The sequence below is a fragment of the Leptosomus discolor genome, chromosome 20 (genome assembly GCF_034619465.1).
Source record: "Leptosomus discolor isolate bLepDis1 chromosome 20, bLepDis1.hap2, whole genome shotgun sequence".
In the NCBI taxonomy this organism is placed as follows: domain Eukaryota; kingdom Metazoa; phylum Chordata; class Aves; order Leptosomiformes; family Leptosomidae; genus Leptosomus; species Leptosomus discolor.
The window spans coordinates 9,809,419-9,824,836 of record NC_141410.1 but is presented as its reverse complement, the minus strand read 5'-3'; the positions used below and the strand labels follow the sequence as shown (position 1 = coordinate 9,824,836).

Genomic DNA, 15,418 nt, shown 5'->3' with positions numbered 1-15,418 from the left:
AGACAATGATGTGATCTAAGGTGGAGAAGGGTGAAGAAAATCTGGTCTTACCAGTAAAGAATATAGGGGATTTACTTCGAATTTCCTCCAATTTTTGAACGAACAAGGCGTTCATTTCCCTCTGTAGGGTGCCCACTTGCCTTCGAGAAGTTTCAGACCAGCGCTTGGGGAATTCTGGGCTTCCAAGGCTTTCTAGACTGCTGGAGTTGGAGGATATAGAGCCATTGCTGGCTGCAACCAAGTTGACAGTGCTTCCATACTTGCCACCTGATTGGCACTGCCATCGCTGCCGGGAATGAGCCTTTATTCCGTGACACTTAGATTCAACATTTTTCTTCCCTGGGCTCACAAAAGACTGGGTGGTCCTTGTCAGGTCATCGGCAGTTCCAGGGCTGCTGCAAGACTGCAAATCTGATTGCCGCCTGGGCTGACCTCTAACAACCCAGGTCTTTAGCTCTAACCTCTCTTCTCCAGTGATACTGCTATACTGATCACGGTGAAGTATATCTTTAGCAATAGGCCTGGTGGGATGGTCACTCCACTTGCATTCTAGATCTGGGCTTTCTTTGGAACCAATCATGCATTTCATGCAATTGGTGGCCACTCCAATCCTACCAGAGCCGTTGATGGCACAGCGTGCAAAGACGCTTTGCTTCTCGCTCTGGTGCTCCTGAAGCCGGACCCTGTTCGACCTCTGCAGGGGTTCACTGAAAGCAGCACCCCCTTGAGCACAACTCTGGCTTTTGGCTTTACGAGAACTATGGGCCTTACCTTTCAACCCCTTGCCATGTACCTCCCCACTGGCACCATCTCGGGGAGCTGGTGACAGAGAAGGACTTTCTGGCTCTTGCTCAAAGCGAGGCTGCGAGGCAGCTTCCACTTCGTGGTCTTCACCAGCCCCTTCAGAGCTGTTGTCTTTTGTATCAAAAGCAATTTCAGGAAAGCCCTTCTTGTTCTTCTTCTGGCTTTTGGTGGGGGCACTGGCTGTCCGTCTCAAGATGTGGCTGCTAAAGGAGTGTTTGCGATGGAGATGACCAGCAGCATGACTGTCCAGAGAGGCCTGCTTTGGATTTCTGAGAAACAGGCCTTTTAGACCTAGAGCTTGTTTGGTCTGGAAAATGAAAAAGAAAAAGAAAAAAAAGAAAAGTCCTTAATAGAAAATGCAAGTGTCTTCCTTCAGGCACAAGAACTCATGCACAAACGATCGGTTCACATATGCACGCACACACAGAATCTCCCGCCGTATTCCCATCATCAGCATGAGAACTGAACAACAACTAGGACTGAGATTAAAAATGAAAAAAATCTGTAACAGCAGCTCTGCAAATTTTCATGTCTTTTTTTGCTCAACTATGTTTTTAGACTAAATTTCCCAACCAGGCTTATCTCTGCAGTTGGCAGAATTTTCTGACTAGCATATAGCTACTTACAATATAAACATAAAAATAAGAGATTGAAAAGTAAAAAAAAAAAAAAAAGGAAATCCTTCAGTCTACCAGGATCTAATTCTGGAAGGTGAAGAGTTTCTCAGTGTGTGTTAAAAGCCACAAACCTTGAGGTGTTCACAATGCCACACATTTCAGACTCTTTCGGACTGCAGTCAGACTGCTTCCTCTTTAGCAATACCAGTTTCTGGGGTTTTGTTGTTTGTATCTCTTTTATTTTTTGTTGTTTCTGAAACCAAAGCTCTGTGAGGTATGGGTCAGTTTTCCAACACAACGTGCAGATTAAAAACAATTCTGTCACAACAGTTTAATGACATGGATCTACTGCAAAAGCTGGAGGAGGCATAGGGAATCCACTACAGGAATCCAAGGATAAGAGGAGACTTGCAGATTTGTTGCAAACTTAAGTCTTTAAAGAATGTATGCTACTTGGAAATGAACACAGCTCTACTCCTGATCGTTTACGGGATCATTACACAAAACATAAAACAAGCCCCAGCCCCTCGTTACGTTCAGATGCAGGTCTCCCAGACTCCCAAAATCACCAACCAGAACAGCAGTACTTCTCCACAGTTCTGGCGCTGAACCACCTCTGAAAGGACCACCACTGGCTAGAGAAGGAGAGTACCAAGACCAGCTTTCTAACCTCGCACCCCAAGCATGTGTATTTGAAATACATGGTATAAATGCTTCCTCTGAGTGGCCACAGAGAAATGGGTACAACCTCTTCTGCACTGTGCACTCATCTTCTAGCAAACTGTGCTCTACCAGGAAACCCTGAACAAGGCTTCTGCATCACACCATCCTAAAATGCTGCAAGCTTAGGCTACATAAAAGCGTTATTACTAGCTTCAGGGCCTTGCCCAAGTGAAGTCCAGCTGGAAAATGCAGCAGGTAAAAAAAAAAAATGTAAGCGTGTTTTTCAATAAAATAAATCACCCGCAATTGTGTCAGCTTAAAGACATCAGGACTGGGCCAGTTAGAATTGCTGGTGATTTCAATTAAATTGGAAACACAGAGCTGAAATATCCGCTTTGTGCAGAACATTATACTCAGTCAGAACTGGACATCAGATGCTGTTAGACCTAATTTTTCCTGACTCAAACTGGAGATAGTGACTAGCAGTCATACTTTAGGCAAGAAATTTGTGGCACGGAACAGAGGTCTCAGCTCTGAAGCAAAACTGAATGCTCTGAGTAAATGAGAAGATGAAACTGAGGAGAAAAAAACAAAACAAAACACAAAACAAGCTATAGAAATGGTGTTAATTTTAAAGAGTTTCTTTAAAATAATTATATTTGTCATGCAGCTTCAGGTAGTTACAGAATTCATCTGCTAGTGACCTCCTAAGCTAAAGAATATTCTTGACTTAAAACAGCTAATAACAAATTGGATGTTCAAAGGAGATTTACATTCTTTAGGAACCGTTGGGAAATAAACAGTTGATGTAAGAATATATTTTTTCAGTATAAACGAGATCTACACTTCAATTGAGCTGAGCACTGTCATGAATAGCACTTCAACTATATGCACAACAAATGATCACCAAATATTTCGCCTTCTACCTGTGTGATTACATTCTGATAATTTCCTACCATACAACACTTATCCAAAGACACTCATGTACGTTTTCATCACTGAAGAAACACACTATAAACAAGCGCAGTTAGTCAGGGTGATAATACAGTACTTCATATGCTTCAGCACTTACTTAAGCATTAAACATACATATTCACCATCATAAATCTCCCACCATCATACAATTTATTTCCATTTCAGTGAAACAGAGAATTTCAGCATTCCTGTAAACATTCCAGGTGTACTTGCCAACTTTTAAAGCAATAGGCTGATGCCTGATAAAGCGCATGTTGGGTTTGCTCTGTGCGTAGAGCCTCGTACATATAAATCAGTTAAAGCAGAGCAAGAGGCATTTCCCTTCTAATCTACTTCTCCTCTTTGCTCCCTTTATTTCCCAGTTGGATCAGACTCTCTTCAGTGGCTGTAGCATAAAGAATGAATAAAAATAGAGCATAAGCCTATGACTGAAATGCACAGTAAGAAACCCATGATAAAACCTGATCAGCCTCCACGCTTGTTGGCACTTGCTGTCAGTCCAATTTTTACCCGGTGGTGTCGTGTGAGGTCACATTTCTGCCGTGCCAAACAATGGCACAGAAATGTCTCATTTTAATTACAACGGTCTATCTTTCACCCCCAAATATTCGCGTGCGTGCTCACACATTCCAAATTTTGCTCTGTAGGACTTAACGGATAGATATTGGCTGCACTGTACAGTGAGCCTGGGTTAAAAGCTGCTTTTGCTCATAAGTGTCCTGCACAATCTGGCACATGGGATCAAGGTTTGTCTGACACAAAGCCCAGTGAAAATAACATTTGGAACGTTATATCTATAATTGACTGAAGTTCAGTTAAACACATCCAGTGTGAGGAGGAGATGACTAAAGAGAGATCTAAAATGGCCTTTAAACATATCTACAGGACAAAGAAGGTGGGGGTTGATTTTTCCCATACAAGGCAAAGAAAATGTAATTTAAATATTAATAAACCTTCCGTGAGAGCCACACTATTGAACAGTCTGCTTGGATCACTGTGGATTCACTTTCATTAGAGAGCTTCAAAATGAGATTATGCATTGGTTAAGAAGTAAAGGGGAAAAAAGCTTTCTGCTCCAATGGAGACAAGCTGGCAAGTACATTAATTTATTGCTATAAAAATCAGACAACAAATATTTGCAAAACCCAGAAAAAATTGTCATACGTACACACACACAAATAATATCCAACAAAAATAAAAGCAAAGCACTGATGGAATGAGTGACACGCAGTGCAGGGCCCCAGGTATCATTCTAGCTCATTTGGCACATCTTTGTGAAGCTGGCCACTATTGCTTGAATCAATGGTGTGATTCAAGAGCCCAAAACCAAATTTGGTTAACTTAGGGGAGAAAAAAAAAAGTTTAAATAAAGGAAAGAAAAAAAAGAGAGCCATTTTGACGGAGATCCAGAACATGTGCTTTCAGCTTCCAGTCCAGCTTTTATAGGGCTATTTCATTCTTTAAATCAGACTTAAAAAACAGCACAAGAGGCTTTCCCACCATTTAGCGAACAAGTCACAGTTAACGTTCTTTCCACGTGAAAGAAGTGGTTTGAATTAGAGTAGACCAGAGAAAAGCCAGTAGAGGTAGAGGCTCAAAGAAGAGAGAAAGGGGGGACAGAAGGACTTTTATCCTGGATCTGCTTCATACATGGAGGGCTCTCTGGCTGATCAGTGACCCAACAGAAGTCAAATGTCGCAATTCATGGTACATGAGTTGAAGAGCTTCAAAATGCTACTAAGGGAACATTGATGCTCATGAAGCAACTAGTTAGAGGCATGCAGGTGTGTGGTGGTGGTCACTACACCTCCCTGAGACAGGAGGGGGTACCTTCAAGGCGTCTAAAAATGCTCTGCTTCTAAAAGTAGACTTTTTTGACATAGAGAAGCCCACTGAAATCACAAACAGACAGAGTAAAGGCAAAATAACAGTGAGGGAGGATCTCAGAGAAATGCACATCTAGCAAACCACAAGAAATTCTGCAGTACATTAACAGACTACAGAAGGGACAGAGACAAAGAAAAGCAGCTCCAAGAGACAGTGTGATCTAAAAGAGATTTCAGTTAAACACAAGTTAAGGTGAAAAAAACCCAACTAAGACTCTGCTTTAGTAACATCAAGCTATTGAGCAGGTGGAACATCTACATTTAGAAAAAAGCCCCAAAAGGTTAATGCTTACATCAGAGTATCTGGATTAATAAAGGATGGGTAAAACCAGGCTGATAACTGGTGATTTTTCTGCCCATAATTAAGAGAGGGGAAACAGAGAAATAATTCTAGTTGTAACAGAACTATGTTAACTAAAACATCAAAGCAGAACATGATTGAGAGAGACCAAACCAGAAAGGGCTGTGTAATAGTTGTTCCATATTTTCAGTAGTTTTTATTAAAAATTATAAATTGAACACCCACACCTCCCACATACAAGCTTTCCTTCCAAATCCTTGTATTTTAATCACATCAGTGCACAGCACCAGCATCTTAACACCAGCCCACCCAAAGAGATTGAAATGATAATGAGCAGCAATAAGGGATGTCTAATAGACTGAGAACAGGAAAAGGGAATAAAGCAATCAAAAAACCAAATCGGTGCAGTAGATTGGGAGCCAGTGGGTAAGGACAGGGAAGAGGCACTGTGATACACAAGGGCCTTTCAGTTGTTTAAACACTTACCAGGAAAATCTAACGTCCTCAAAACAGCTGCCAAAGTTTAAATGGGCATGTTGCCCTACTGCAAATTATAACTATCACCAGCCAGTTACTCATGAAGAAGCCAATAAGAGCAAATAAGTACGAAAGGCTAGGCAAAGTAAGGATTAAGAAGGAGATAAAGCCTTGCAATATTGCCAAAGAAGATTTGAGGTGAAAACTTTTAAAACATTCACAAAGACTACGAACATTGTCCCTTCCATGAAACACTGCTATCAAGAGCAGTGACATGGAAGCTGGTGAAGTTGCAAATGAAGTTGCTGATGAAGCAGCAAACAGATGCCTGCTTTCATTAAAGGACATAGGTGAGGGGCACAGTCACTAATCAGATCAATTCAATCCCACTGGCCTCAGGCCCAAGGCTGAGTTATCTGACTTTCTTGTTACAATCACGGGGAGTTTGATAGAACTGTTTAAGATCTGAACACAGGAACTCCAAAGCAGCTCATGACAAAATTTAAAGCTGTTGGAATCAGTGCCAATGCATGCGTCCAGCAAGTGTCTGGAAGGTTACCGAGACAATGGCATCCCTACTCACAGTCAAAACAGGCATGACTTACGTCCTGTACAGTTCCCTTGAACTCAAAAATATAGTCAGGAAAGATCTTGGCATTGAAATGTTCAGCCTGCCATCACTTTTCGCTGAAGCCTGGATTTAAATGACCTTTTCACCATGACCTGCGTGCTAGCCTTTTATCTGCGACAGGCCCCATAGTCCAAAATTAAACACTGCTCACCTCCTCTGTCCTGCTCAGACCAACACCAACCACCTCTCTCTCACCCGAATCTTCTAAAGTCTGCTGCTTGATAAAGCTAAATTCAAACAGATCCATAATGCCATCACAGGGAGTTTCAGACAAGACTCCTAGCCCTGTCAGAATGAAGCTATACCTGTCTAAACATTTTGCATCAGAGATCAAATAAAAAAGCAGGAACGGAACTAAAATGTCTGAAGTGACATTCTTTCCAGAAACAGCCCTTCTTCCTAAAAATACAAAATGAAGCTTTCCTCGGATTTATCTCTGTTTCATCCCACAAAGGCTTAGATTAAAATCCAGCAGTTTAAAAAGCCGTTTTCCTTTTTAAGAGTTGTTTTAATCCCTCTCACCTGCAGAGTACTGCAAGAACGGGCACTCCAGCTCCAGCCTATTCAATGCCGCCTCCTCCTGCCACGGTGCTGACACTACACCTTGCTACCACAGCTCAGCCTCTGGCTGCCAGGGGATATGAACCGCTTTTGAGATTCTCAAGGCACTGTAAGCTACTTGAATTTCATTGCAATTAATACCACAGAGGGAAGTAAATCCAGTGCACTGCGAGGAAAGAAGCTATCTCATCTTCAGCTGGCCTGGGAAAAGTTTGAATTTAGGGCTTTACTTTCAGCTTGGAGTTATTCATGGGAATTTAGACAGAACAGCCAGATAGTGCTATTTTTCCTGCATGTGAAGCTAATACACTCTTAATAACAGATAAGAAGTGAAAATAAGTACAACAACTATTACCAGGATCATCTTTCCTCCGCATTTTAAGTGTTGTTATGGAAAAACCCCAAAGCAAATAAGCCTTAAGAATTTAATTAAATTTAAAATGCAAAAGCACCAGGCAGACAGAGCCTTTCTAGAACAAGCTTTGCAGACAGCAAGCACTCACGGTTCAGGTGTGTAACCTTTTGTTCAGCAGGGCGGCCTTACTGTATGGGCCCATTCTTATTTATATAAACGTGTGCACGCTGCAATGCAATAACCTGCCCCGACAGCTCCCTCAAAAAGGCACTGCAAGAATCTCTTTTTATAACTTCCCCTATGATCTGCCTTTATCTCCGTGTTCATTCAGAAAGATCTCAGGCTACCACGACAATCACAGAGGTGAAACTTAACTCTATCTGGTCAAACACGTTGGCTTGGACCTTCACCCGCTGGGCCTCCCTAGAGCGATACAAAACCCCGCCCGCGAGCTGCCTGACGTCGCCCGGCGGCACTCACCTTACCACAGATGTCATTAATAGCCACGTGAACAAAGATGGAAGCCTCTTCTATACCTTCCAGGTACACGTGTCGGTAACCTGAAACAGAGTTCACAAAGGTGACAAGGAGCTGAAACAGATGACAGGAAAGAGCATCTAGAGGCTTCCCTTTTGTAAACAGCAAAGGATATTAACCATTTGTTTCCCAGCTCCTCCCCGCAATAAGCATCCAGGCTTGTGCAGCACCTAGCCACATTCAGTTATCCAAGAGTCACACCGCTTACAAACTTAACTGCCATTTCTTTCTGTCCCTTTTATTTTATAAAAAAAGCCATGTCCTGTTTTTTCCAGTGTCCATTATTGCTGCTGTCAATCCATGACTTATACTTGACAACGTTCTCCCTGGTCCATCACTAATACTACAACCTTTTCAACCAAGTTCATTTTATTGAGACTCGATGTTTGTCTTCAATCTTAAACACAAACTTTTTTCTTTACTTGACAGAAAAGAAAAACATACACAGAAGAAGCTTTAGTGTGAAAGGAGACTGAATTGAACACAGAAGTAAAGAAACTAACAGAAAATGGCATTTAAAAACCTGGATCCCATCATTAGAATAACTATGTTCTAGATTAAACTATTACTGATAGTAATAAGACCAATCAAAACTCTAGCGTCTTTCAAAAACTGGTGTGAAAAAATGGAGGAAAAACCAGTATGAGATAACAGGAGTAAAGATTCTGTATGGTAGTCTTCCAAGCCCACAACATTTATCCACCCTGCTTAACAATCTTACCCTTTTTTGAAAATCTAGTCCCATAGTGTTAATTAATTTAGTCTTCATCATCATACAAGTCAGTAGTGGACCAAGGTAGAGAACTCAGGGTCAAACTCCCAGTCTCTTGTTCTAACTAGAAATTTCTGCAGCAGACACATGCACACATACTAATCCAGCATTTGCAGCTTCAGTTATCACAGAAAGAAGTCCTAGCCAACGGATTTGGGACTTCACCATTTCTGTCTTACCTGGCATCATACTGCTGAAAGCTATTGTTCTCTGTCCAATAAAATCACGCCCAATTGGATCGTGATCCCACACAAGGAACCGAATCAGTGCAATCTCTGGCATGTGTACTGTGAACACCAGTGTTTCCTCCCACATCGGGTTAAAACCTCGGAATGAAGGAATCAGCTTTTAGATATTTCATTCACAAGATGCAAGAAGAAAGAAGACTGCCTACATAAGAATGACTAAATTGCAACAACATTCTTGTTTTCCTAATAGTCTGGTCATTGCTCTTGGAAAATCCAGTACTCCCACTCACTTCATCAGGAGATACAACAGCACAAGAATTTGCAAGAAACAGGGTTGGATCTCACTTAAATTTGGCCCTGTTTTCAGCAGGTGTTTGGACAACCTGCCTTCTTTTTGACCACAGCAAGCTCAAAATATTCTTCTCTCATACACAGGTAGAAGTCAGTCAAACGATTTGTTTTATGCCAAGGCCTTCACAACATTACACCAGCGCAGTTGAACAATTCAAGACTCAGGTCTGATTAACATCAAGAACGCTTAAATCAATTTTTCAGTGCTTTGCCATAATAGGCACCAAATTTCATCTGCTTGTATCTTTATGAACAAAACTTGCCTGAAAGAGGATGTTTCAGCCATAAAAACCCCCTAAACCCCACATAATCTTACCATTATCATCAACTACTCTAGTTTGGTCTTTGAAGCAGTCAACAGGTAAGCCTATAACTTCTACTTCAACAAATGGATCTATGATCTGCAAAACAGAAAGTAACAAATATTGAAAAGAAAGAGTGACAAAGATGAAATTCTAGCACACGGCTTTTACAATGCAGGCATTGCACGTTATTGTGTTGTTAATTACTGGTCCTGAGCCTTTCTGTAACAGATTATTATGCTGATGAGAGATCTCTGGCTAAATCATCTAAATGCATAATTAAGAATAATCATGTTGTATGCATTTGTGATCATTTCTCTGTTCTATTCTATTTCTCGGTTCTAAAATGAACTTTTAACACTGGTCTGCATATGAAAGTTTTCTGATTTAGTGGATATTTGAGTAAAAGCTTTAAATATATTCAAAACAGACATTGTGATAAGTATGTCCTAAAGCAGCAACATTAAAAAAATCCCAAGGAGAATCATCTGTTAAAAGTCGCAGCGTCGCCATGGTACAATGGACAAGGCAAAGGTCAGAACAAACGGGAGGTGGAGTTCTACCTCTGTCCGACTGGCAAACATCTCTTATTACTGCCTTCCATTTCCGGCAGAAAGTCTGCTTCGAATGCAAACTTGAAAAACTAAAGCATGTCTTGTCGAAGGCTGCTGTAATTACCTAAGACTAGGAAGCCTTTGACTCTGTTGGGACCTCTTTTAATTAAATGTGAACCTTCACTGAATTACAAGTTCCCTGACGGCAACAATGGGAAGGACATTCTGGGGTTTATAGAGGAGGACCAGCCTGGCACAGAGTCTTTACATTCTACCAGGTAGTCACAGAGATATTCCTGTCATTGGCCTGAACCTCTACGGTTTTTAATTAGCGTATAAGTATCTCTTGTGGTCTCTGAAAGGATGACAAGTTTGGACAGATTTGAGCCTCAGGGTGACACCTCTATCCCTACTCACAAGGAGTGGGAAAAGGCAGGCAGCTTTAAAAGATTAATCACAGCTCATACAAAACCCGATGTTGGACCCATTCAATTACCTGTCATTTAAAAGAGCAACCTGATACTCAAATCCACCATCCAGCTCCCAGTAAGTAGCACTGATGACAAGAGTACCTGTAATCCACAAGCTTGTTACTGCCTTCAAACACCAAGAATGTAAACAGCCAGTGTGATCTCGACAAGAATGAAGAACCTTTTTGATGCTTAAAACACAAACGTTCCTCGTGCCCATGTCCCTACAGAATGAATACCTTACCACTAAAGAAAAATCACGTGTCTTATACCTGCTTTTTGTTACGCAAAGGAAATGTATAAAATGAAACATGGAATTTTAAACACCACTTAACTTACTGTAGCTTTCAACCTGGCTTTTATTTCTGAGGGGAGGCTTATGCAGTGTAGACACCCGACTTCGGTCAGACACTGACAGCAATCAAATCAGGGAGCACAGGAAACTGGGCAGGATGAGCCAGCCTACAAGTGCTTGGCTGGAAGCTAAACTAACCCTTGCTCGGGGTTAAACTAACTGCAAGCTATTTTCATCTGGACAGCCCGGGTGCAGATTAAGATTCTTAAGATTATTTAGGCATTTTATCTTTACAATGTTGATTTCTCTACATATTGTTGCCTCCTGACATGGCGAGAAAGTTCGTATGTTTTGCAGACACTTCTAGAGGAATCACGTAAAACATGACTGTTCGCAGTTGTAGGGAACTGGATTCATGGGCTCAGGTAGTTCTCTTCCAAGATTATGTTCTACATGAGCTAATTCCCCTACTGTTCAGGATAAAATAGCATTCCAACAGATTATTCTTTATCTTCTGAAATGAGTGCAATCTGAATTAGGACAAATTCCATGCTGTTGGGTACATGATATTAATAAAAATAGAAATAAAGACATGGAAATGGAAATAAATTAATTAAAACATAGATAGGTTCACTAAATCCTCAGTATGACTCTACTGCGTTTGTTTTTAGGGAAGTTTACCTGGTTCGATGTAGTCACCTAAGGAGTTCTGTGGAGAAAGAGTATTCAGAAGCAGATTGCAACATTCATATAAAATTCAAGCATGTAAGAACTCGTTTGAGAGGTGTGATTCTAATTGCAAAAGGCTAAAAGGAAATTTTAATTCCGACAAAATTTCATCCTAGCATTCATTAAAAACTAGTATTTAATAAAGTCATGGTGGGTGACATTGCGACCCCAAGAAACAGCACAAGAAATGCAGAAGAAAGCCTCTTTAACAAGTCACCAAGAGGTTGCAAATCTGGCTCCTTTTAGTCTGATATTGCATTAAGTGACGCTCCAGGGGTTTTATACACACACAAAAAAGACACAACAGAAGCCAAAATGAAGGACAGAAAGAAAACATGTAACACTGCGCTAAACGGAGGACCAGGAGCAGATTCATGCAAGCAGAGGGGAGGACTCCCAAGTAACCCTGCTTGCCTTGCCTGACAAGCTCAGCAGTTTTCTACTTTTTTTTTTTTTTTTTTTAAGAGACAGACTGATTTGGCTCCATTTGCACGGGTGTTTTGGAGGAAGGAGGATGTTCAGAGTACCGTGGTGAGCAGAAACTCATCATGATGAGCTCGTTGGCCCTTTTTTACTTCTCCTGAGGCACATATTGACAATCAAAGGAAGAACATCAAATCATTGCTGTGATGCTTAGATGTGAAGAAAACTACCTGAAGATCTAGGATGCTAATGACCTAACTTATTCACGTTCTACGTCTCCCGACAGATAACTGCAGGAAGTTAAATCCTCATCCTTAGCCCAGCCAATATGGAAATAAACCTTCTCCAACACACAAGAACAATCACCGACTGTCCCATACCTCTCCTCTGTCTCCCAACATGGAATCACGTGGTTTTGGGAGTTGTTGACCACTGATAATTCTCAGAACAAGCTGTTTCTTCAATTGACCAGGCAGTGGGTCTTCAGAATTTGGATTAAAGACACCTGCAAGAATAAGTAGTCACATAATGTGAAAGTAGTGCAATTTTGGGAATGTCTTTAGGTATAGACACCTTCTGGCTCATTTGCTTCTAGCATCAGAAATGTATTTTTTAACAAACTGTAATAAGGACCCACACCCTCTCTTCTTATGCAGTAAGTGCCTCATTTATTGTGCTTGTTTTTCTTACCTTGACACATGCAGTCTGGTTTGAGGACATAGCCACAATTCCCATTGGCACTAAATTTGGCCCGGTTCAGTTGCAGCATCCTCCCCTCTGACTGGTAGTTTAGTGCAACTATTGAAAAAAAAAAAAGTTTATGACTTACTGAGTCTGTTAACGACATTCTTTGTAGAACCCAGTTAAAGGAAGGACGCCTAAATACATTTTCACATTTGACTTCCTGGATGCAAAAAGACTAATTTTTCATGAAAAAGAATCTCTTATACAACATACATCACAGCTTCAGGGAGAGAAGCTCTCCAAAAGAGTCTGAAGTTCTCTTGCATTTGAGAAGTTAATTTACTTCCATTATCAGACAATTACATGCATGTAAGACACAGGTTTGAGGTAATTTATCTAGATAACGAGACAGACAGTAACAAGGACAACTCAATTGTCAGTAAAAGTTGGATGCACAGTGAACTCAGAGTGTTTTAAGGAGTGACTCTAGAGCGCCTATTAAAACACCCCTCGCAAAATAAAATAAAAATAAACAAGTTTTCTTTCTGCTCACCGAGTTGGCAGCCAGCATTCCAGAATGGCTGGGGATTGTAGTTGCTAGAGTCCACGCGGTAAGAAGATGGGTAGATGCGGGACAACTGATGTTGGTTGAAACGCAGATACTGTGCTGGCTTTTGCTGCAGTATCTGGTGGGCTTTTGTTTCACTGAAAGAAGAAACCTGCCAGCTGGAAGAGACTACAAAGAGGAGAGGAGGAGATTGGAGGTCTCATTTATTTATTTATTATCTAGATAAAGCACTCAAAACTACACAGCACTAGTTCCTCGTAACTATCAAGCATCATTTGAATACATCCCACTCAGAGGGAACTCTGCTTTTCTTATATTACAGCAAAATCATTGTGCTTATTGGAGGAGCTATAGTTGGGAAAATGAAGCTGAATATAATGAATGACCTGAATCTTCATTAAGAAGTTTAAAAAAAATTCACTAGGCTTTTTTGAATTTTCTCAAGGAAAGTATGTTATCTGGCAAGCACTTCTCTCTTTCTGACACTTTTAACTAAAACTTGATTTCTGTCAAAATAAGATGCAGAAAACTTAGACAGTGAACTGAAGTATTCCAGAAATTTAATGCTGGTATTTCATCAGCTTTGACTTAAAAATCTAAACTTTCATCTTGAAATGCTCTTCAGACCATTCTGCCCAAGAGCACGACTAAGTCCTCTGTTATTTCCCAGGATGTCAGTGTTGTGTAGCAGCTTTTATACAAGCTAGCAAAGACCACATGTGTACTACTTAACTACCTGTAGCAATTTTTTCTCCTTTACAGAAGCTGTTACACAACTCTAGACTCACTTTGTGAATTCCGAATAGCAAGTGGTCAGCTACTTCAAAATAGTGTAGCTTTATTGTACGCAGCTCTTCTGTTAAAATCTTTTCAGGGTGGAGGAGAAAAAATGAAAACCAGCTTTTAATAAGAACATAAACTGTTCAATGTCTTTGTATAGCAATTAGTTCAGCAGACTTTTAGTTCAACCTACTTTCAGCTTCAACATCATGGATGCCAACAGACTTTGTGTATTTCACCAGGTCAGAGAGGGCCCTGGACAGCTTCATTGTTTTCTTCTGTCGGTTTATCCTAGAAAGAGAAAACAAATTAATTTCCCATTAATAAAGGGGTAAATCTTATCTTTCATATCTAAAAACTTTTTAAATCCCAAAGAAATAGTAAGAAAGTAATGCTCTGGTCCTCCTCATTGCTTCAGGTTATCACTAACAGAATATCCACTAACCTCCCAAAGAAGCTCCAAAGTATCCTAGAGAACTGCTTGATCTGATTTCTTACTTTTGAAGCCTGAGGCTTAAGCAACCATTCTGCAAGAGATCTTTGATATCAGGATTTTTGAAGAGGCAATTTCAAAAGAAAAATCAAAATCATCACCTGAATGTTGATGCAACTTCATTTGGCAAATTATAAAACAAAACAAAACAATCAGCTGGGGACCTGAAACACTGCAAATCCCCCTTAATGGATTCACTGGGTCACCAGTCAAATGGCCTATTTTTCAGCTGGACGAGATGGTAAGAGCTCAAAACACATACAAGGTCCACTGCACTTTGCTAATTAGTCTGAACAGCAACAAGAGATCATTCTGATGATCTTGTGACAGACATCGATCCATCCTTAGACCAGATTCCTGTCATGTGCCTGCCGCCTTCAACAAACTGGCTTCTAGACCTGAAGCATATCTATTTAGTGGGTACATTTGTGTAGGTGTCTTTTTTAGAAACAAAATTGATAAATCACTTGTGAACAAACCTGCTGCAATGCACAGAGCTCCTGGCTAAATTTCCTTGAGAATCCGAATCATCTTCACCCTCTTCCAGACTTGTTGCCTTTTTCAATTTGCTTCCTTTTTTCTGTGCCACAAGGAAACAAAGCCATAATATCATAACCATCTGATCAACGTTTGGGCAGCTGGAAACAACTCTGCTTTGTCATGCCAATGAATATTACAGAGAGTGGGAAACGACAGCTTTTGCAACAGTATTGCAGAACCGTATGCGTGCACATGGGGAAGACTCAGCCCAAGGTTAGAGCCTTTTTATAAAGGGATCACAAACCCTCAGATAAAAGGTGCAAACGAGATAAAAGGTGCAAATGAATTTTTATGGGCTTTTTTCAGATTAGATCTTGGATGCTTTTAGACCTTGTAAATTGAAAGTGCCAGGCACATCTCTAACCAGTTACCCAGCCCATCTATTCAGTGAACAGACTGACAGCAAGCCTCTGCCAGACAATGCAATTACGATATTCCTCTCCAGCACGGTGTGCAAAGAAA

At 40.7% G+C, this 15,418-nt stretch overlaps 1 protein-coding gene across 2 annotated transcripts in view; it reads right to left on the bottom strand.

Annotated features, from left to right (window-relative positions):
- Nucleotides 1–15,418, bottom strand: part of PLCH2 (phospholipase C eta 2) — an 83,112-nt gene that overhangs the window by 5,279 nt on the left and 62,415 nt on the right. Inside the window, exons 13-21 of one of the 2 annotated variants that reach the window (XM_086475957.1) lie at nucleotides 14,896–14,996; nucleotides 14,117–14,214; nucleotides 13,129–13,311; nucleotides 12,582–12,689; nucleotides 12,272–12,396; nucleotides 9,435–9,519; nucleotides 8,759–8,905; nucleotides 7,751–7,830; nucleotides 52–1,111 (exon numbers count right to left, since the gene is read on the bottom strand). In XM_086475957.1, the coding sequence (XP_086332083.1) occupies nucleotides 52–1,111; nucleotides 7,751–7,830; nucleotides 8,759–8,905; nucleotides 9,435–9,519; nucleotides 12,272–12,396; nucleotides 12,582–12,689; nucleotides 13,129–13,311; nucleotides 14,117–14,214; nucleotides 14,896–14,996 (1,987 nt within the window). The remainder of the gene's footprint in view (nucleotides 1–51; nucleotides 1,112–7,750; nucleotides 7,831–8,758; nucleotides 8,906–9,434; nucleotides 9,520–12,271; nucleotides 12,397–12,581; nucleotides 12,690–13,128; nucleotides 13,312–14,116; nucleotides 14,215–14,895; nucleotides 14,997–15,418) is intronic. The other variant, XM_086475958.1, reaches the window with a different exon arrangement.